The sequence below is a fragment of the Lethenteron reissneri genome, chromosome 41 (assembly GCF_015708825.2).
Source record: "Lethenteron reissneri isolate LAM-NWPU_2019-01 chromosome 41, ASM1570882v1, whole genome shotgun sequence".
NCBI lineage: Eukaryota > Metazoa > Chordata > Hyperoartia > Petromyzontiformes > Petromyzontidae > Lethenteron > Lethenteron reissneri.
Genome location: NC_083819.1, coordinates 9,906,678 through 9,928,357, shown reverse-complemented (window position 1 = coordinate 9,928,357; position 21,680 = coordinate 9,906,678). Strand labels below are relative to the sequence as shown.

General features: G+C 46.5%; 1 protein-coding gene across 1 annotated transcript in view; it reads left to right on the top strand.

Annotated features, from left to right (window-relative positions):
* LOC133352679 (polypeptide N-acetylgalactosaminyltransferase 2-like) overlaps window positions 1-21,680 on the top strand; it is a 74,097-nt gene that overhangs the window by 38,507 nt on the left and 13,910 nt on the right. Inside the window, exons 4-10 of the mRNA XM_061568480.1 lie at window positions 3,952-4,050; window positions 5,137-5,204; window positions 12,349-12,414; window positions 15,540-15,661; window positions 19,108-19,195; window positions 20,423-20,510; window positions 21,257-21,360. Of these exons, the coding sequence (XP_061424464.1) occupies window positions 3,952-4,050; window positions 5,137-5,204; window positions 12,349-12,414; window positions 15,540-15,661; window positions 19,108-19,195; window positions 20,423-20,510; window positions 21,257-21,360 (635 nt within the window). The remainder of the gene's footprint in view (window positions 1-3,951; window positions 4,051-5,136; window positions 5,205-12,348; window positions 12,415-15,539; window positions 15,662-19,107; window positions 19,196-20,422; window positions 20,511-21,256; window positions 21,361-21,680) is intronic.

Sequence of the window (21,680 nt, the reverse complement as noted above, 5' to 3'; positions counted from 1 at the left end):
GTAGTTGACATTTTGCCACCATGGCATCTAACCTTTACCCCTCCCTGCTTACGTCCCTTGCGGAGGCTGCTGAGAGGCGGAGTGCTGAGAGGTGGGGAGAGACAAGTGGCGGAGAGACGAGTGGACATTGGAGCGCTGTGCTGCGAGCAGCTGCCACCTCGTGAGATGTGACCCACAGGTGGCCCAGGAGGGGGGAGGGGGTTGCGTAACGCGGCTCCCCGCGTGGAGTGGTGGCACAGCTTGCACTCGGCGCCGCACGAGCGTCCTGCATTACGCAAGAAGTGCAAGAGGCTTCTGTGCAGGATGCTCCTCATCTCACCCCTCGATCTGTTTGTATTGCCCTTTAGTTTAGCGTAACCCGATCGAGTGCTCACGTACGCACGGAGGTTTGGCTTCGAGGGCGGAGTCTGCGATGGCCGTGTCGGAAACACTTGAGCAGCGTCGATAAGATCCTGGGTTTCAGATGCCCGTGATATTTAAATTGGGTTAAAATCCAGTGTAGGCGTTTTGTGGGTTCTGCCTGGTCAAATGACAGCCGCTCACAGCGCAACGCTCTGATGCCCACTCGTTGTACCGTTCTCTACATAAGCACCACCATCCGCAGCAATTCTTTACGTTTGGCATCTTCCCGCAGGGTCACGGAGACGTGTGCAGTGTGTGGCTGGCCATTCACGATGGCACAGAAATGTTGCAATATTAAGTTGCAACCCAAAAAATTAATCTGTTGAAGATGTTTTCCTGGGATCTGTGTATTCTGGGCTGCGCAACGCACGTTTGCTGACCCACCCATGACTGGACATCCGTGAAAAAGAGCTTCATAGCTAATTCCTCCTGCAGACTAAATAAAGATTCTGATTCTGAGAAGTATGAAGCGTCGGTAATGAAGAAGTCGACTTGCTTAACACTAATTCACAACAAGAGTAGGATCATCGTGTGCTGGCGTCATGGTCCATGTTTGCCAAAGTTGACTAAAAAATTACTCGCAAATGACTCATTTGGAATATGCACAGCAATCGCCGCGAAACGTTGGCAGGGCCCGACCTACAATAACTCGATGAGGCCGTCCTGCGTAAAATAAGTGTTGGTAAAAATAATGACGATGGGGTCCAGGAATATCATATTCTATGGTTCTTTCGGTAAAGTCACGTACATATAAAAAATAATAACAATAAAATATAAAAATGAAATAAAGTGATTAAAAATAAAAAGAACATCACAACGTTTCGATCACAACACAAGCAGTCGTCGTCAGGAACAGGGGAATATCGTTCGGTCTCTCATGTTTGAGCACACCCGTTACCGCACCAGAGTGATTTCACTGTGGCATCATTCCATCGCATATTAATGTCATTGCAGTGATGCTAAACCCTGTTTTTTTAATTAACAAAACTTGTAACCCATGTTAGAGAACTAACAGGAGTTACATGGCGCTGTGTCCGTCCAGGGTTATCTGAGAGGCAAAATTCTACTTCTTGGTGTTATCTGCCACCAATCTCCATTGACTGTTCAAGTCCTGGAACAATGCTTCTTTGCATCGTGACTTGACACTATGTTTAATCTATAAAAATAGTAATAGTACATTTGAATGTTTTTTTTATTGATACGCAACCCTTTGTAAATCCACTAATGGATAGGGGGGGGGGGGTGTTTGACCATACAATGGTCAGTGCGGGTTGACGAAGTTCAGGTGTCACTCGCCACTGATGTTAGCCGTGAATGGGTCGTCTGATTCGGAGTGCAATGCGCTGGCCACTGTGCCACCTTTCCAACCTACTCATGGCCAAGTTACAAGCTGACCTGACCGAGAGCATTTACCTGGGTGGGGATAGAGTCACCTAGCTTCTTGGTGTTACTCTGATAGACTCCAATTCATGTTCCCCAAACCTCATCCAGTTCCGGATTTCCTTGTCAGGCTGGTCCTCTTCATTCACATGTAAATCCTATCCCATGCATGTTAGCCACGGTCCACTGACCGGCATGGTTCAGCTGAAACGTCTCGTTTCTAATGAATGAGAAGAACCACTGTGGTGGGTGGGGAGTCAGATTGTGATTTATTGGACTGAGTTGATGGCCAAAAACATCTGTAATTGATTATTGATGTTGACGTATAGGAGAACATGCAATTTTTTTTTACTGCTGGAGCCACCCTGGCTCGGGTTTATTTTTATTTAAACGCAATTGCTGAGCACAGGGCCCCATGGACGGGTTGTGCTTTTTCTGTAGGATTTTATTGTTTACGTATGTGATGTTCAAATTTGTGTACAATGAATTTTAGGTGTATCTTGTAATTTTATTGTTTGTTACGGTTTACCCTGTGAGCCAATGGCTCACAGGGTAAATCCTAATCAATTCAACTGAAACCCATGGCCCAAAACCTCAAGTGGCCGAACACAAAACGGCACGGGTATTAGAGTTGTAATGGATGAGGGTTAACACGTTTTTTTGCATCGAGCCAAGGTTACGGTGAGAGCCTGTGGCGTTTAATAGGCTAGGAACGAGTGAACTGACGCAGTTCAGAGTCACAATCGGATGAGTTTGTGTTTTATTTGGATTGAACCTTCTCACTGGTTCAGTATAATTGGCATCGTTTGTTAGAAGGCAACATTTGCATGTGGTTTGCAAAACACCGTTAATGGTCTCTGCTTGCACACGCGTATTTCTAAATGTGGAGGGGAAAAACGGAGGACCCGGAGAAAAATACACGCAACCATTGGGTGAACATACAAACTCCAATTATATAGGCATCCGGGTCTGGATCAAACCCACAACCGACTGTATACCAGGCGTGGTAGTTAGCATCTTGCCACCCTTCTAAATGGACGTGTGTTTTTCCAGTGGGCCTTCGCGTCGATCGTGCCTGGTGTGTGGTCTGAATGTTAGCACTGGGAAGACAAAGGTTGCTTGGTGTGGTGCTGTCCACACCACGTCGTCATGTGCTGTGCTTTGCCTTAACCTAAGTACACAATAACCAATTAATTACAAACTTCCAACACCACTTGCCCTGACAGTTTGCGTTGACTCTGCGGGGTGGTACGTCATGTCTTGTTGTGTATGCGTGTGCTTGCTTGCTTGCGTGCATGCGTGCGCGTGTTCGTATGTGTGACACTCGGGTATCTGAGGTGTGTGCCCCATTCAAAACAATGTACAGAACATTAAACACGTAAATCGTCGTGGGAAGTGTGGGTGGTCCATCTTCTCGCCACCCTGGCTCATTAACCATGATACATGGGTCTGTCCCTTGAATCTACTTCCACCGAGCCTTCGCCAATTCTTGTGGCCTTAAAGAGCCACCTCGTCTGGCACAAGTGCAGTAGTGATTTTGCCACCACATCAAGGAAGATCGTGATTGTGTTTGCTGTTAACAAATAATCAGTGGCATGTCCAGATCAATATTTTTACATTTGCAGCCCTTACAGTGAGAAGCGACCCATCCTGTGTCTGAGAACGGTCCTGGAAGATGTTATCACAGAATGAGTTTGTTCTGACGCCACTTCATGAGGCTACTTTATCAACGTTCAGGTCACATCATTTACATGTCCTGCAAAGAGTGTACATCACACGCTGATGTAACCAAAATGTGTAATATCCTCAGCTCTAAGAAGCCACATTTCTGTGGAAAGACAAATTTAACATCGTGGATTTCATCTTGTTCAACAATAGGAAACTACTACGAGACAATCAAAATCTTCACTTAAGAATGTCGTTTAACCACAAGTGGCTGGAACCTGCATTCAAACCCAGAACCTCTGTGGTGGTGTCCAGACCTGGGGTCACTTATAATTACAAACACAGCAGCATTGTTAACTGAAATTGCGGATATAATTAGACACAATTACGCTTGGAAATGACCCCAAACACAGCTGCAATACGGGGACCCGGAACGAGCCCCCTGTCCCACCTGATCACCGCGTGTGCTTGCGTGTGTGTCTGTTGTCGTCGTTCTCCCTGTAGTTGTCGGTACCAAACGTGGGGCCCGAGCCTCCCGGCCACCAGCGTCATCATCACCTTCCACAACGAGGCGCGCTCCACCCTGCTCCGCACCGTCGTCAGGTACTGACACCACTCACCCGCTTGCTCACTCACTTGCTCGCTCGCTCGCCTGCCTGCTCGCTGACTCACTCGCCCACGCTCGCCCACGCGACCTCACCTCCTCGGCTTGTGGTGTTTACGAAATTTATTTACGAAATGAGCGATGGAAAAAAAATTGTCAATTTTTTTTCCATCAATGATTACTATGAGTGGACGAAAATCTTCAAGCGTGTGCCAATGGCTGAAACTCCCCACTAAGACCGACACATGACCGACAAGTAAGAGACGCAGTTAACGAGTCTGATTGAAAACGCAGACTTATCATGTTTATTTTCCAGTGGATTTTGTACCCATTTTACCCACCCGAGAGGGGTGGTAATCTTATGACATATGGCTATGGGATAATGGTGATTTCAGGAAATAAACCTCACATTTGGAGCTCAGCAGCTCTGGCAATTGGATGTATGCATGTAAGTTAAACTTCTTTCGCACCGTACGGAGCCAACCGTGCTAATCGGAGGTGCGGGGAAATGACAACAAAATTAACACAAAAAGTATTTCTAACGAAGTTAGTTTTCAATCGAGATTTACAAGTGCATAGCTCAAGTGGCTTCCTAATATCTGAAAGATGAACGATCCGGACGGCCGCAGAAGCCCATCTTTGTCCGATGACTAGCCAAAAAGTATTTGGCACCGGTGTTTTGCATCATGGCCATGGTTTTGAGCTGTATCCCAGCCCAACTCCCATCCTACTTATCTCGCCTGCTATGCAGGAGGTCGTTGGTTCGATTCCAACCTTGATGCCTGTGTATTTGGAGTTTTCAAGTTCTACCTGTAGTTGCATGGATTTTTTCTCAGGTCCTCTGGTTTTTTTCCCCCCACATTTATAATCAATGTGCGTTCAGAATATTTGGCGAATATAAATCTCCACACGATGATAAGCCACATTTTGTTGAGCTATCATTTCTGACAGCCAGGTCGCTTCTGAAAAAAGAGCTTACATAGCCCAGCGTGGCCTTACCTGGTAAAATAAAACAATAGTTTAGTTTTTGTTGAATCGACTCACCCTTGCCTGGTCCCGTCTTCTCTTCCCCCACGATGCTCCAGTGTCCTCAACAAGAGTCCCGCACACCTCATCCGCGAGATCATCCTTGTGGACGACTACAGCGATGACCGTGAGTAGTAGCCAGCGGTCCGGCACTAGTTTCACTGCTCCCCTTGTTCTCACCTAGCTGCAAGCACCCCGACACTCTTGGCAAAGTGGCCCAGAAATATCTTGTCCTCCTTGGCGGCTTGCGCCATCGTTGGCGGTGATAGACATCATTGGCGCGCTTTGGATGAAAGGGGAACGTTTGCAAACATGTGAATTGGGTCCCAAGTCTGTATTTGCGTGTTTTCGTGTGCGTTGTGTGGTCGTTTCGTAGTGTGTAGACTGTGCTATGTGTGTGTGTTTTGTGCATGTGTATTTCATGCTAGTGTTGTGCATTTGAAGAATGTGTTTTGTCTGTGTGGTTATTGTGTGTATGCTTATGCTTATCATCTGTTGGTGTTGGTGTGTGTGCTTAGTGTTTTTAGTTTGTGTGTAGGCTGTATGGAGGTCTTTGTTTTGTATGTCGCTGGGTTCGTAGTGTAGCGCGCCAACCGCACTGCACTACGAACCCGGGGACCCGAGTTCGATTCCCGCTCCCGTGCAACATCAGTGACGATTATCTGAACCGGTCCTGTGCCTCCCCAAGGTCGACTCAGCCTCAAATGAGTACCTGGTGCAGTGTGTAAACATCGCCACTGGGGAGACAAAGGTGGCCGGGCATGGTGCTGGTCACCCGTCTGCTCATGTGCCGTGCAGTCCTTCATAGGTGCTCGCTAATAGCACTTGCCCCTAAAGTCTGTTGAGGCTATAAGATGGAGGATCTTTGTCTTTGTGTGTATGCTGTGATTGTGTCTGTTGATTGTATGTAAAAATTATCTGGGTGTGTGTGAGTGTGTATATGTGTTGTATGTGTATATGTGTTGTATGTGTATATGTGTTGTGTGTATGTGTTGTTGTATGTATGTATGTATGCATGCATGCAGAATGTGTGTGTGTCTTTGTTTTGTTTGCACTTAACTGGGTTTAATTCCTGGCCTTGTGCAAAACACAAAGACGTGGTGCACGATAAACAAACAATTCCGCCAGCTCCATGGATTATCATGACATGGGGGGCTCGGATTCAGAGCCGAGATCATCTTTCATGTTTTCACCGCCTCGTTCGTGTCGTATCTCGTTTCTTTCGTCTCACGTGTACACTCCCATTCGCTCTAGAACTCAAATTTTACATTATTTATCCATAATAGAGGTTTTTGGGTTAGATCGCGTAAATATGTAAATGTGTCGTTTAAACCCGCCACCACCCGACACAGCCAACTAGTAAGGGTTGTCACAAAAACCTCGATTATGGATGATATTGGTCGCGAAAGCCTGCGTGTTAAACTTTACATGATCAAATTGCGGATGTTCCGTGTAAATTGTAAGCGATTCATCCTTACACACACACACGACCGCATGCGTGAATCGTGAACCGGACAATGAGTTTTAATTGCTTAATCTATTAATCGTCACGTGCTTTAGCAAGAAACCCTCGGCTCTCTTAAACGCAACTCAGCCTGTAATGAACACGTGCTGCACTTGGTGCTGTCAACGTTGGCAAGGAAGGAGACAGGAAGATGGCCAGGTGCGCGTAGTGGTGATTCCGCCGTCACCTTGTGTGCTGTCCTCAGGTGACCCCCCCCAACAGCACGTGACCCAACAGTCGTGAAGCAATGAGGAACATCTTTCTCCATTCATGTGTAGCACGGCAGCGGGGGGGGGGGGGGGGGGGGGCTTTATTTAGCTCATTGAGAATAATAAGCAGTCGGCCTGGCTTCCAAACGCACAATAGCTTGGTCTGTCTTGTGACCTCCCATCAGTGACCCTCTCTCTCTACTCATAATGCCTTTTTATCCCATGATCTACAGTCAGCAAGCCACGCGGTCTCCATATGAAGAAAGAAAGCCTAGTATTTGCATTATGATGATTTTACTGCCACTTAGTGGTCAATGGCTGCTATTATTTGTGTGTGTGCACATGTCTTTGGAGTGGGGAGCGGTAGTGTAGTGGATAGCGCGCTGCGCTATGAACCTGGTGATCCGAGTTCGATTCCCGCTCACGGCCAACATCGGTGATGAATACCTGAACCAATCCTGGGCCTCCCCTAGGTCACCTAAGCCTCAAATGGATTACTGATGCGATGTGTAGTATTGCCACTGGGGAGACGAAGGCAGCCGGGCATGGTGCTGACCACCCACCCCCTCGTGTGCCGTGCCGGCCTTCATAGGTGCTCGCTAACAGCACTTTTCCCAACAGTCTCTTACGGCTATAGGGGAGTTCTTTGTCTTTAGAGTGGTGGCACAGTAGTTAGCGCACTGCACTACGAGCCTGCATTAAATTCCTGGTCACCACAATCGCAGTGGTGATTGGTATATCAGCATAGGACTCCCGTAGGCCGACTCGTCCTCAATCGAATATTGAGACTCGACTACGCTGTCGTGGGTAGACAAATAATTACCGTAAAATACGGAGAAGAAGATAGTGTTTGGCAAATGTATAGGAGGTGAAATTAACCTTATGGCGGGACCCTGGGGTCCCATAAGCCCCCGGCTTTCGCAAGTGTTGTCTTGTTAAACTATGCCTTTAAAACTGAAAACTACTTACCTGCAGTACCTCTATTTAAATACACTATCGAAAACATAATTTACACCCCTCTGTCAATCATCGTGTTTCTCAGTGTCGATTTGTAAACAGATCATAAAATAATACGCGTTTTCAATACGCTGTTCATATTGTAACAAGCCTTTATACCAATGTTACTCTGCAGAGTAGTGGGTCGCCACTCCTCTTATCCGCATTGATACGAGCGGTATGTGGGGACTATGATTTAACCGCAAAAAACACCTATCTGCACAGATGCATACGGACAAGAGAAGTCTTATCAAACAGGAGGAATTAACGGTGCAACGCGTCTTATCTGTTAAATATCTGCAGGTAATAGGATTGTCATCGATTGATCCTGCCTGCAGACATTGGTAGGTCACGAATAATAATGAAGATAAGAGAGTAGTTTCACTGTATTGTGCATACCGTGATGACAAATAAAGGACCTAAGTCGTGTAGGCAGTTTGAGCAGCTTTGGATAAGACTTATGATCCTGCCCATACCCAAGCATGGAGTGCATTCGCTTGTACAGCTCTTGTGCGCATTCGTCCTCGCTGCTGCGCTTGGACGACATGACAACAGAATGATCCGCGCCAGGTGGGTCGCGGCGTTTATGTGCACGGTGGGACGGGGTCGCCAAAAATAAATAAATTATTTTCGATTTTGACTTCCGTTTATTCGGGCCCCCGGGGTCCCCCCATAAGGTTCAATTGTTGGCAAAGAATTATTGATACTCGTGATCACATTAGAGTGGTCCCCACTGCCAATGGGGACAGTAGCCATTCTTAGCTCGTGAATAGGTCAGTTGTTGATGTGCTTTGCCGACAATGTTTACAAACGGCGGGCGCATCTCATGAGCCACTTGGTGACGGAACAGCATGTGGCTGTTGTGTATTCTGTCTGGATGAACAATACGACACAACCGTCGTTCACCACCACCACCGCTGAGTGGCGTTGAATCTCACCACGCGGTCTGTGTCAGGCTTGGTGCATGGCAGAGTTACATGTGGTTGCTCCGCAACTCACTCATTGGAGGTCACGGGGACAGACCTAAGGTGTTGTGGTTGAATCGGTGAATTCCTACTGATATTAAATAATTGAACCAACTCATGCACTGTGGATAGATCGTTGAAATCACACTAATCAGATGTCCTAAGAAATATTCGTATGTGCTTGAACTTCTTTCACACCGTACATAGCCAACTGCTATTTGTAGGTGCGGATAGAGAGGCGAAGCCTGACCGATTGAAGGTCTCGCCGATAGCATGTAATGGGACAGACATAGGAGTTGTTGGTGCGGTGGAGAACTCTCGCTGGTCATAGAACTCACCCATATATGGTAGGTGAAGTGGTTGAAGCCTTACTCATAGGGATTACGGTACATGACCTACCTATTTTTATGGCGTGGCTAACGTGGTGGTGACTCATTGATTAAATACTCTTGAGAGTAAAACATGTTTTTCTTTCACCGCTGCTGTACGTTGAAGACTGTGGCTGAACGAGGCTGTCGGGTGGGGGGGGGGACTGTCAGAGCAGCAGATTCCCTGCCGGCACAAAACTCCCATCGACGCCGTCGCTAAATGAGGCCGACTCGAGCATAATTTTAGCCCTGCAGGCACATCTGATGCCAACGTTTGATATGCGATGGAGAGGTTTTAAAATATATACATCTTCTTTCTCCGAAAGCTACGTCTCCTTTACATGGTCGGATGGTCAGCTCACATTCGGGGGACTGTAATTCGATTTTGTGTTTTACATTTTCACAACTGTTGAGTCTTGGCAGTTGGCGAGCCGGCCTTGTGACTCGGAGGGAACTTGCAATGGCCGTGTGAAAGTGTGGCGCTGGTAATGCTGTGATTGTTCTGCGCTTGAATTAGGGCAGCCACTGTGTTAATAAAATTTGCACCAAGCGTCATCAAACCACAGGGCGCACGGCATGTGTAACTTGCGGAATGTCAGAATGACTTTGTGACCGAGGGTTGGGGCAATGAGCCAGTTCTGGCATCATGGCTGCTAGTGATTTGCCATCTGTGGGTGTCGCAATAATACCAATTACAATTATCATGAGAATAGGTTTTCCCCTTTTTTCTGGCAACAAAACAGGTGTTGAGATGTTAAAACACCAAACTGAAACCTTTTACAAGGAATCATGTCTGCATTAACCACAATTCTTGTGGTCAGAATGCAAAAAGAACGTACTCTGATAATATATGCATTGTCTTTGAAACTGATTGGTCCACACCAGAGACAGCTTTCTTTTTGCCTAGTCTCAAAACAGGGTTAGAAAAGGCGTACAGCACAAAGACAATGCACAATCAGAGTAATGAGAGGTCAAGGTGAGCAGCTACATCATGGGACCTCCTTTGCCAGTACCACAATATGAGAATAGGTTTTCCCATTTTTTCTGGCAACAAAAATTGTTTTTGTTTGCATCCTGACCACAAGTATTGTGGTTAATGCAGACATGATTCCTTGTAAACGGTTTCAGTTTGGTGTTTTAACATCTCAACACCTGTTTTGTTGCCAGAAAAACGGGAAAAACCTATTCTTATATTGTAGTACTGTCAAAGGAGGTCCCATGATACAAGAATCATGCCATCTATTTTTGAATATGGGCTGTCACCGTCCATATTTTGTATTAACATTCAGGAATTCGGGTTGACAGTCCTAGCTGGGTCTATAGACTGAGAGTCCTGTATTCGAATGTGTGCTCGACAGCGTGAATTAATGTTAAGCTTATGGGAGAAAAAAGGAAAAGCTCTACACATATAAAAGAATGACACTTAACACTCCCTTCTCTTGGCTGCCTCTCACAGCCACATGCCGGCAACACCTGGTGCCCACCCATTCAAGAACTAATCAGGCTAAACTCTTGCTTACTGAGATCTGATTAAGAGAGTTGATGGCATGGTGGCCAGATGTTAACTACCATGCCTGGTATGCAGGAGGTCGTGCGTTCGATCCCGACTCTGGTGCCTGCTGTATATTTGGAGTTTGCGTGTCTCTCTCTCTTCCCGTGGTCGCGTGGATTTTTCTCCGGGTCTTTCGGTTTTTCCCTCCACATTTATAAACACGCGTTTAGAGTATTTGGCCGCTAGAATTTTCCCACGTGTTAAGCCACTTCGTTGAGCTATCAATAGTGGCCAGGTGGCTTATGAAAAAGAGCTATAGAGCTCAGTGGGCCTTACCTGGTAATATAAGAACTTTAGTTTTGTAGTTTAGTTAGAATTGAGAAATTCTGCATCAGACAGAGAACACGCGAGGCCATATCACCCTGCCAGGCTCTCTAGTCTGCTATGTGTGGAGCAGGATTACTGATAGAGCAGCAGTGTCCAGGATGTGAAACCACGCACATAATTAGAACTGCTTTTGTGTTTAGTATATTGTCTTACCTCTACACCTCCGATTTGCACGGTTGGCTACGTACGGTGCGAAAGAAGTTCAACCTACATACGAACAACCAAACACAACATGGAGAAACGTTTTAATTTCTATCGGCTTCTTAGGCCTACGCCCTCTCTGCCAGTGTCCATGCTTTATCAACATTTAGCTGCCGTTAAATTTACACAACGATTTAGCACCCAACTGTTCTCATAATGTTTTTCTTCACACCAGCTGGCTGGTAATAGCTGTTCTAATGTGCCACATTTACACACATGCACACAGTTTTTTTTATGGATGATATAATCAGCGACGAGCATGCAAATATACATAACGTGTGTGTATTGGGGAGCGGTGGCACAGTGGTTAGTGCACTGCGCTGCAAACCTGGTGACCAGAGTTCGATTCCGACTCACGGCCAACACCACAATTATCTGACGATTATCTGAACCGGTCCTGGGCCTCCCCGAGGTTGATTCAGACTCAAATGAGTACCTGATGCGATGTCTAAACATCGCCACTCGGGAGACAAAGGCAGCCGGGCGTGGTGTTGGCTACCCACCCCCCTCATGTCCTGTGCCAGCCATCATAGGTGCTCGTTAACAGCACTTGCCCCAATAGTCTGTTAAGGCTATATGGGAAATCTTTGTCTTTGTTGGGATGTGTGCATCTCGTATGTATGTGTGCCAGTGTGAGTACATGTGTGTGAGTGGCATTTAATCGTATTTGGTGTATGCACGTGTTTTATGGTTGTGTATGTGCTGTGTGTGGGTAGCGGTTGCGTGGTTGTTGATGCCATGTGCTCCAAACCTTAAGACCCAAGTTCGATTCCTGACTGGCTATCATCAGTGGTGGTTATCTGCACTCGGTTCTGGGCTTCCTCTAGATCGACTCAACCTGAAATTAATGCCTGAGGTCAGCCACACCACCTCCTCGTGCACCGTGCTGTCCTTCATAGGTGCTCGCTAACAGCACTTGCTCTAGAAGTTCGTGTAGACTCTACGGGTGGGGGGGGGGGGGTCTTTGAGCTCTGCGTCTGTAATTCTTGTTTACGTATGTGAGAGTAAGTATGTGTGTATATGGGAGTTCCTTGTCTTTGTGATTGATTAAGTGTGAGCGGTGTGTCATTGTGTGTTGTCACGTGCGTGTGTGTGTGCGCCGACAATCAATTGCGCGATTGCATTGCCGTGTTTGCGCTTTTGTTTCAGCCGAAGATGGGAAGCTGTTGGCAAAAATCGAAAAGGTGAAGACGATAAGAAACGAGAAGCGTGAAGGTCAGTGCCTCCTAACGTCAAACACCCAGCGCGTTGAGCCACTCTCTACCTCCCAGGGACGAAGAGCAAGGTCAAGAGTTCATCTTGGCCGGTGCCGTTGAGGCCGTCGCACCTCGCCAACGGCCGATGGACAAGTTGCCACTTGCTCATGCGCAGCCCCTGCGGTCTGGAATACCCCGGCCACTCCACAACCGACAAAAAACAACTCCCGTCATTTCATTATTTTAGAGGCCTTTTTATTCATCCAGGCATACGCTGAAAAGGAGGTGATCACTTTCTGGACATTGGACCGATTGGTCCAAATGAGTCGTTAACTTTTTGGCCCCACACCACCGCCCCCCCCTCCTCCCCCTCCTCTGAAGGTTTCCTGGCTTCGTTGGGAAGTTAGGACTGTGGTTTGGGACGTGTAGTCGACCTTTGTTGTGTATGATAAATAATAATAAGTTTTACCCTTTCTGGCAATAAAACAGGTGGTGTTAAGATGTTCAAACAACAAATAGAAACATTTTGCAATGAGTGAAGTCTGCATTAACTACACGTACTTGTGGTGAACATGCAAACAAACATGCTCTGATAATATAAGCATTGTCTTTGAAACTGTTTGGCCTACGCTAGATACAGCCTTCTTCATGACCTAGTCTAACCAGTGTCAGACTAGAGAACACCAAAAGGTGAAACAGTGCATACCAGTGGATGACTTTATTGCCCTGGTCGATGTAGCGCTTAAGGGTTTGGGACACATCGCTGCAGACGTGACAAGATCTGAAATCGCTGCAACCCTCAAAAGCGCTAAGATACCAGTCAGCAACATCAGTAAGGAGGAGCGTTTCGAGTTATCTCAATTGGAAAAAGAGGGACGATGTCGTCATCCTCTCACCTGACAAGGGCAATGCCACGGTCATCATGGACAAAACCGTGTATAATAACAAAATTCAGGACCTACTTAATGATGGTAGCGTGGGACGTTTTTGCTAGTATCAAATTATGAAAAATAATAATAGGTTTTACCATTTCTGGTAATAAAACAGTGTTTGAACATCTTAACACCTGTTTTATTGCCTGAAAGGGTAAAACCTTTTATTATTTATCAAGCTTTTTTGTTGTTTATGCTTTTGATGTTGGTGCCATTTCTTAATTTGTTTATCTATTTTTTATTTTGCTTGCTTGTAGGGTTTTCATTTGCTTGGTAGTGGCTGTAAATGGAATTTGGTCCTTATATATTATTAATGGTACAGCATTATGGGATACTATTAGCATGATTAACACTATAAAAATGTAAAGTACTACAGTAAAACCTTGGATTGCGAGTAACTTGGTCTGTGAGTATTTTGCAAGACGAGCAAAATGTTTAAATAAATATTAATTTGATAAACGAGCGAGGTCTTGCAATACAAGTAGTACGTGTATACGTTCTGTCTGCCGAGTGTCACGTGATCACAACTGATACACGAGTGCTTTGATATACGAGTGCTTTGGATTACAAACACGTTTCCGGAACGAATTATGCTCGCAATCCAAGGTTTTACTGTATTAAGTATTTTGCGGTCTCCTACCCAACTGCCTCTCGATATTTCACCATGTTTACCATCAGCCACAGCGCATGAGTAGACTGCACAGACCTTGTAATTCTGGGGGACATTGAATCGGCATGTCAAATTTAGTTTGGCAATTGGCTTTTTGGGTTCGGCCGAATTTCTGTTTCGTATTTAAATTGTAAATTTAGTTACGAGAATTGTTCTTCAACTTACCGTTGTGAGCTTAAACCGTAATATTTGGCGCATTAAGCGGGTGGTTGCAGGGTTTTCACGCACAAATGTGGCACAGCTCATTACGTGGCCTAATCCACGAATCACTGGTGACTGAAACCACGGGGAAAGACCCAGAGCCAGATGGGTGGGATTCATTGAGTATTTGGTGTGTTGAGCTGGCGGTGAAAAACTCCACATGCCCATTGTGTTAGCCCGGACCATTGTATTGGAACAACCACTGTTGAATTTTGTTTGCATTTTGATCACAAGTGTTGTGGTTAATTCAAACATGATCCCTTGTAAAAAGGTGTCAGTTTTGTTGCCAGATAAAAGGGTAAAAACCTATTACTATAACCACTGTTGACTTTGCCCACAAGGGGAATGTTCATTTTATCAACCCGACGGGGACGATGGGTTGAGTTGAGACCCAACAAATTGTTTTACTTATGTTTAAGAGACACTGCTACAGCCCCAAAGGAAAGGTTTACACAAACACGGAGTTCTGTAGAGGCCTAGCTAGTCTTAGTACTCTGGTTCTTTCGGTAAAGTCACGTAGATAGAAAATTTATAGATCACGACGTTTCGAACGCAACACAAGCAACCGTCATCAGGTGAAACAAACACAGCAGGAAAACTGCTGACGTAGGAGAAAGAGCTGCTGCAACAAGAGGTTATATAGGATTTTGGTGGGCCCAACCCAAGGGTAAGTTGGCGGAGCTAGAGAAGGAATTTGTACGTAAATGTAAATGTAAGAGATTAGCATGTCAATGTGAGATGGCTCCAGCAACCGGGGGTTGTGCCAATAAGAAGATTAGTATGTCAATGTCAGAGAGCCGGGCAACAGGAACAAAAACCCGCAAGAGCAAGAGATACACATGGAGAGAGACACACACAGAGAGAGAGACACAAAGCAACACACACAGAGGGACAACCCACAAACAGAGAGGGACATCCACATAAAGAGAAAGCCTCAATACTTCAGAGAATATACGACATGCCGCTTGAAGCAAGTCGGACAATTGCCATTGAGCGGAATCACGAGGTGTGTGAATCTCTCTCGTGGTGGCATCGCAGAGAGGCAAGATTGACTTGGGTGACCTGGGGCGGTGGTGGGTCATCATCGCAGCCAAATCACGGGGAACAAAAAAAAAACTCTACAAGACCCTTCCTGACCCGGATCTTCCCATTGTCGACTCAACCTCAAATATGAGTACCTGGTGTGGTGTGTAAACATCGCCATTAGGGGACAAAGGTGGCCGGGCGTGGTGCTGGCCACCCACCACCTCGTGCGCCGTGCCGGTCTTCGTAGGTGCTTGTTTAACAGCACTTTATCTTTGTTTGTGTGGTGTGTGTGCGTACGTGTGTGTGCTTGCCCAGGTTTGATGCGATCGCGAGTGCGGGGAGCCGACATCGCGGAGAGCGCCATCCTCACCTTCCTGGACAGTCACTGCGAGTGCAATGAACACTGGCTGGAGCCGCTGCTCGAGAGAGTGGCCGAGGTGCAGTTTGTGTGTGTGCGCGCGTACGTGTGTGTGTGTACGCGCGTACGTACATGTGGGGAGCGGTAGCGTAGCTATTAGCACGCTGCGCTACGAACCCAGCGACCTGAGTTAGATTCCCGCTCACAGACAACACCAATGACGTTTATTTGAGCTGGTCTTGGGCCTCCCCTAGGTTGACTCAGCCCCAATTGAGTACCTGGAGCGATGTGTAAAAACATTGGCACTAGGGAGACAAAGGTGGCCGGGTATGGTGCTGGCCACACACCACCACCTCGTGTGCCGTTCCGGCCTTCATAGGTGCTCGCTAACTGCACTTTCCCCAAAAGTGTGTTAAGGATGTACGGGGGGATATTTATCTTATGTAAATATTCAGGTGGAGAGTGGTGGCACAGTAGTTCGCGTGCTGTGCTACAAACCCGTCGACCTGAGTTAAATTCCCGCTCATGGCCAACACCAGTGATAATTATCTAAACCATTCCTGAGCCTCCACTAGGTCGACTCGGCCTCAAATGAGTACCTTGGGCGGTGTGTAAACATCGCCACCAGGAAAACAAAGGTGGCCGGGTGTTGTGTTGGCCACCTACCAATTGTTGAAGTGTCTGCTCATGCACAAACAATTGAATGGCTACATATTTGTGCGGAAAATTTTAACTTACTTGAGCCAGAACGACTGTGGTAAGTTCATCGAACAACTCCTTTGGTCGGGCGACTCCAGACAATGAGAAGTTAATATGTAGGAAAATTTACGGTGTCGCCAACTACTGTGCAAAACCCCTGTCACAACCTTAAATCAATTGACCGATAGGGCATTTATTGTTTATTACGTAATGGATTTTTTTTATTGTTGGAAGCATTTCCTGTTAGTAGTTGCATACATTGATCAAAAGATGAACACTTAAGAGTGCCTTCTTACTCACACTTCAGAAGGCAGCACTCCTCTGTTGGTGTGGATCCCAAAAAATTATTTTGACGGAGGCCGACTCATCTGCTCAACCTCCACCGTTGACTTCTCACAGAGTGGCATCGAACCTAAGATAATGATACACTGAGTCTGACTGCCCCCCCCCCCCATCCGCCATCAGGATTTGAACCTTCAGATTGAGATCAATCCTCTCAACTGATGCGCTGCCTAGTCTGTTATGAATACACCGCTCGTGTGCACGTGTGTGTGTGTGTGTGCGTATGTATATTTAGGTTGCAAATGAAAGCTGCGGGTCACTAAGTCCGGCTATATTAAACTGGCTTCCGGAAGCACCATGTCACATCAGCGGGACTTAATCTGCTTATACATTGGGCCGTGTTTTAATCTCTGCCCACCTCAGCCCTGCACCGCGTAAGCTTCTTGGCCGATCCGAGTGAGCATTAGCTCACTTGAAAGGTCTCTCTGTCTAATTAGAATGGGACCCACGGTTGATGGCCCCATACGACCTGCCCTCAACCCCATTAAATGCTAAAAATGTGATGTTTTTCTGGTCAGAGGTCACCGATTGATGAACTTTCAGTGATCTCAATCTGGCATAAAAATAACGGCGATGATGATGTGCAAATTTTGACCATCTAATGACTTCACGTTCGCCATTTAGCAATTTAATTGCGAAACCTGGACAATATGCCTTGCTTTTATAATGTCACGGTAGGAGCTGGATGTTTTAATAATATATCAGCAGGGGACACTGAGGCAAATGAAGAGAGACATCTCAAAGACATCACTTGCAGAAGTGATCGTTATTCAATTGACAGTAATTAGAGCGATAATTACACCAGCCATGCTTCGTGCTCTGTAAAACGCCGCATTAAATTAATCAAACACACGGCACTGAAGGCGAGTAAGACACCCAGAAGGAGTCAGGTGACCTGGGCTTAAAGTCAAAGGCAATTTGGAACATCTTTCAGCTCAAACTAGCATTGCAGTGTTGCTTGTTTGCTAGCGGCGCTGATCGAGCGGTGGAAATTCCACGTTCCACGAGGCATTCGGCAGTCACAGCACAACTACTGTTGACGTTCTAAGATGTTTGAGTTACGAAAAAAGAAGATATCTTTGCGCACAGATGTTTCCATCAAAAATCGACAATGTACTTGGTGGAGAATCTTATTTTCCCAGATTAAGGCTCGGATTGGAAATCATGAGAGTAAAGTGTCTTAGAAACTTGTAACCACACCCCAAAACAAACCAGACTCAGCCTCACGAGGAGCAGCTGTTGACCCGTGAATTTGGAGGGAGCCTTGTGCATGTGTGTGACTCAACCTAGGGCTGAGTGCCATCATCGGCAAACATTGACTTTTGGCGGTATTCGTTAGCCCTTTTACGCAAAAATGTAAAAAAGGGCTGGGGCAGATGTATTTTTTTTAACAAAGACACGGGGGGAAATTATTGCAATGTTCCCTTTCGCATCCATTTGCAACCCAGACGATGTGTCATCTGTGGTCGGTGGTTAGGTGTGTGGGATGTTTTTCCTGAGTAGAACAGCACTCGCTTGTGTGAGCCATAACTCTGCTTTTAAATGAAACACAAAGCTGGCTTAGGACGCTCACTTGGCCATGTTAGTGGCGCTGAACCAGAACGGGCTCAAGCAAGCTACTGCTGTCCCACTCCTCCTAGGGTTCAAACTGGGTTACAGCCACCTCTTGAGTAAGCCACATTCTCAAGCGTAGCGAGCTGAGTCTCGGCCAGATTACCAACAACTACATAAAGCACCCCCGTAATGTAAAGCATTTAGTTATTTTTTTTAACTCAAACCAACCGATCACAACTCTTGAGCGTTCTCAGTATAAATATGTTCGGTGATCGACATGAGGTGGACGATTCTTTGCGAAGCGTGAAGGAATCTCACCTGGTATTATGCGAGGGGAGGCTTGTTGACGCGACAGAGGCCGCCCTCAGAAATAGTTTGGTGATGTCAACTTCAGTGGGCTATTCCCGAACGTGACAGTATGCTCTGCTAATTAGAGATAGATTTTTGCTCACCTCGTGATGGCACGGCTTCAATAACACAGCTGGGATATGTTGGAGGAAACAACAATAATGTAGTCAACTATCAATTACCCAGTATAATGGGGTGCAGGGCTGTCCCAGATACGCCAAAAAACGGATAAAGTAAAACATATGTAAATTAGGCTATGTAAATGTACGTATTGCTTACTATGTAGAAAGGGGACGTAGAATGCGGTGCCTTTATTATTTATATAACAAATTAACTTACCGCCGTGTTTGTGGTCACGTGAGCACCGACCCTTAACGAGTGAGGAGCAGCTATTATCGCAACCAGCTGTGATGCATAACAAGGCATGGAAGAGCACGGTCAGTCCGCGGGCCTGACAATCCACCCACGGATAATCGAGAAGAGACCCTACAGCACGTGCGCAACACACTCAAACACACAACCGCGAGTCAAGCAAATCTAACGGAGGTTTTTCACCCATGTGCGTGCGCGGCGGTGGCACAGGACCGGACCCGGGTCGTGTGTCCCATCATCGACGTCATAAACATGGACAACTTCCAGTACGTGGGCGCCTCCGCTGACCTCAAGGGAGGTGAGCGGTGACGGCAGAGGTGGCGGTGGCGACGTAGAGTGGCCCCCCTCGCAGAGGGGCTGGAACCCGCGTTACACCGGCTCTGTCGTTTCGCGAGAGAACGAGGGGAGGAGAGACCACGCGTAGCAGGCATCGAGGGAGTATGGAACTCTTTCCAGTGTTCAGTTTCCCCCCCTTGGGAAGTATTTTGTTCGCGGTGCGGAAAGTTTATGGGTTAAGGAAAAAAATCAATTTGCATATTTTTCAAATTGTCCTCCCTTTGCTTCTGATTAGTTTATCCAAGTGTTGGGCAGTCACCGCATTACAGACGGTAATGGAGCTAAATGTAAATAGTGGATTTTTGTTTTGTTAAGAAAAGGAATCTGCCGAGGCACCGCACCCCTGAGTTAGCCCACTGTTTTGAGAACACCTTGCGTTTTGTTACGTTTCATGGGTCACGGTTTGATTCAAGAATCTGTTTGGGCTTTTTTGGAGTTTAAAGGTTCACGTGAACTGATTACTTAAAAAATACGTAAAGATTATTACACACACAAATCAATTCACGTATTGTGAGATAAAATGTGTATGTTAATGAATCCGAATATTTATACTGGAGGAATTCTGATGACCTATAAAGATATTTTTCACAGATATTAATTCACCGTCACAGCCCTAGCATGTAGTACACACACGGATGCCTCCGTTTCCCCCACAACGCATGCCCCACAGCCTCCTGGCATGCGGTTGCACATGCACACGCTCTGCATCAAAACTGTAATCAATAATTACTATGCGCCGCCACTGCACGCTCAAATGTAGCGTATACATTTCATACCATGCACGATTGGGCACATTTGGCTCACCGGTTACTTGTAGGGTTATGTTTGGGATACAGACAAAAAAAATGGGCACCGCAGCATTTTTGAATATTTGGCTTGCTATGAATTTCCACGTGATAAGCCACTCTGTTGAGCTATCATGTGTGACCAGATCGCTTCTGAAAAATAAGTTAATAGCACGGTGGGCTTTCTTTACCTGGTAAAATAAAAAGTTTAGTTGAATTTTTAAAGTGATTTCCTACCTTCCCTTTACTTTGCATTCCTATTGTGCTTTTGTATTGATTGTTGTTGTAACTTTTTGACCTCCCCCTATTGGACATCTGTGACAAAGAGCTTTGTAGATCATCGGGTTCCTCCACTATAAATTAAGATTCTGATTCGGTGACCACCGCCGACGTTGCATTGGTAGGCTTCGAGTGGAACCTGGTGTTCAAGTGGGACTACCTGACCCCGGAGCAGAGGAAAGCCCGGCAGACAACACCGACTTCCCCTATCCGGTACAAGCGGCAGCTGCACCAAAGACAAAGATCCCGCGTGTAGCCTGTAACAGACTGTTGGGGCAAGTGCTGTTAGCGAGCACCTACGAAGGACTGCACGGCACATGAGGAGACGGGTGACCAGCACCACACCTGGTCACATTTGCATCCCCAGTGGCAATATTTGCACACTGCACCAATAACTAATTTGAGGCTGAGTCGACCTTGGGGAGGCCCAGGTTCAGATAATCGTCACTGGTGTTGGCCGTGAGTGAGAATCGTACCCGGGTCGCCAGGTTCGTAGTGCAGCGCGCCAACTGCTCCACTATCGCTCACCACACACCACACACCGTGTCCCACACACCGTGTACCACACACCCCACTCTACGTAACCGTGCAGCATTACCCACTGCACAGTATTCCCTACACTGCACCGCTTGTAACAGACTGCACCGTGCACTGTATACAGTACGCTCCACGTACCACTCCCCACACACCTCTTGCCGTGCACCGCTCACCACAAAGCCGGCACAGCTCATTCCACTCCTCAAATTTCAGTTGCCATGCATTATGCATGAGTAGTCAGTTGCATAAAACACATTAAGTGATTTCGCCCCTTCAGTTACACTGATTTACATGGGAAAAATTAAGGAAGATTCCGCTTCACATGTTTTATGCAACCCGCCACAAGGCCTTTGCTCCGACAGTATAAAAAAACTAAACGGGGGATCTTTGTGTTCGTATGCGTGCGTCTGTGTGATCTGCAGGACGCCTATGATTGCTGGGGGTCTGTTCGTGATGGAAAAAGCTTACTTTGAGGAGCTTGGGAAGTATGACATGATGATGGACATCTGGGGCGGCGAAAACCTTGGTGGGTAAACGCGTTCATAAGATGTTGGTGGACAGAAAGAGATGGAGTAGTGGATAAGAGTTAGATGTGAAAATGTGTGGGGAGTTGGAGTTGTCCATTATTTAACCAATTTCTGTTCGGCTTGGCAGCACACATCACGCCTGTGATAGGTGCCTTCTCTGAGTATGGGAGGGTACTCAGCCTGGAGGAATTTAGCCAACAGGAACTACGCCAAGGGTTCGAGTAATAAAAAAAAATACTACAGTGGTACCCCGGAGATCAAACTTAATTCGTTCCAGAAGGCCATTCGAACACCGAATTGTTCGAGTTCTGGTGCGTTC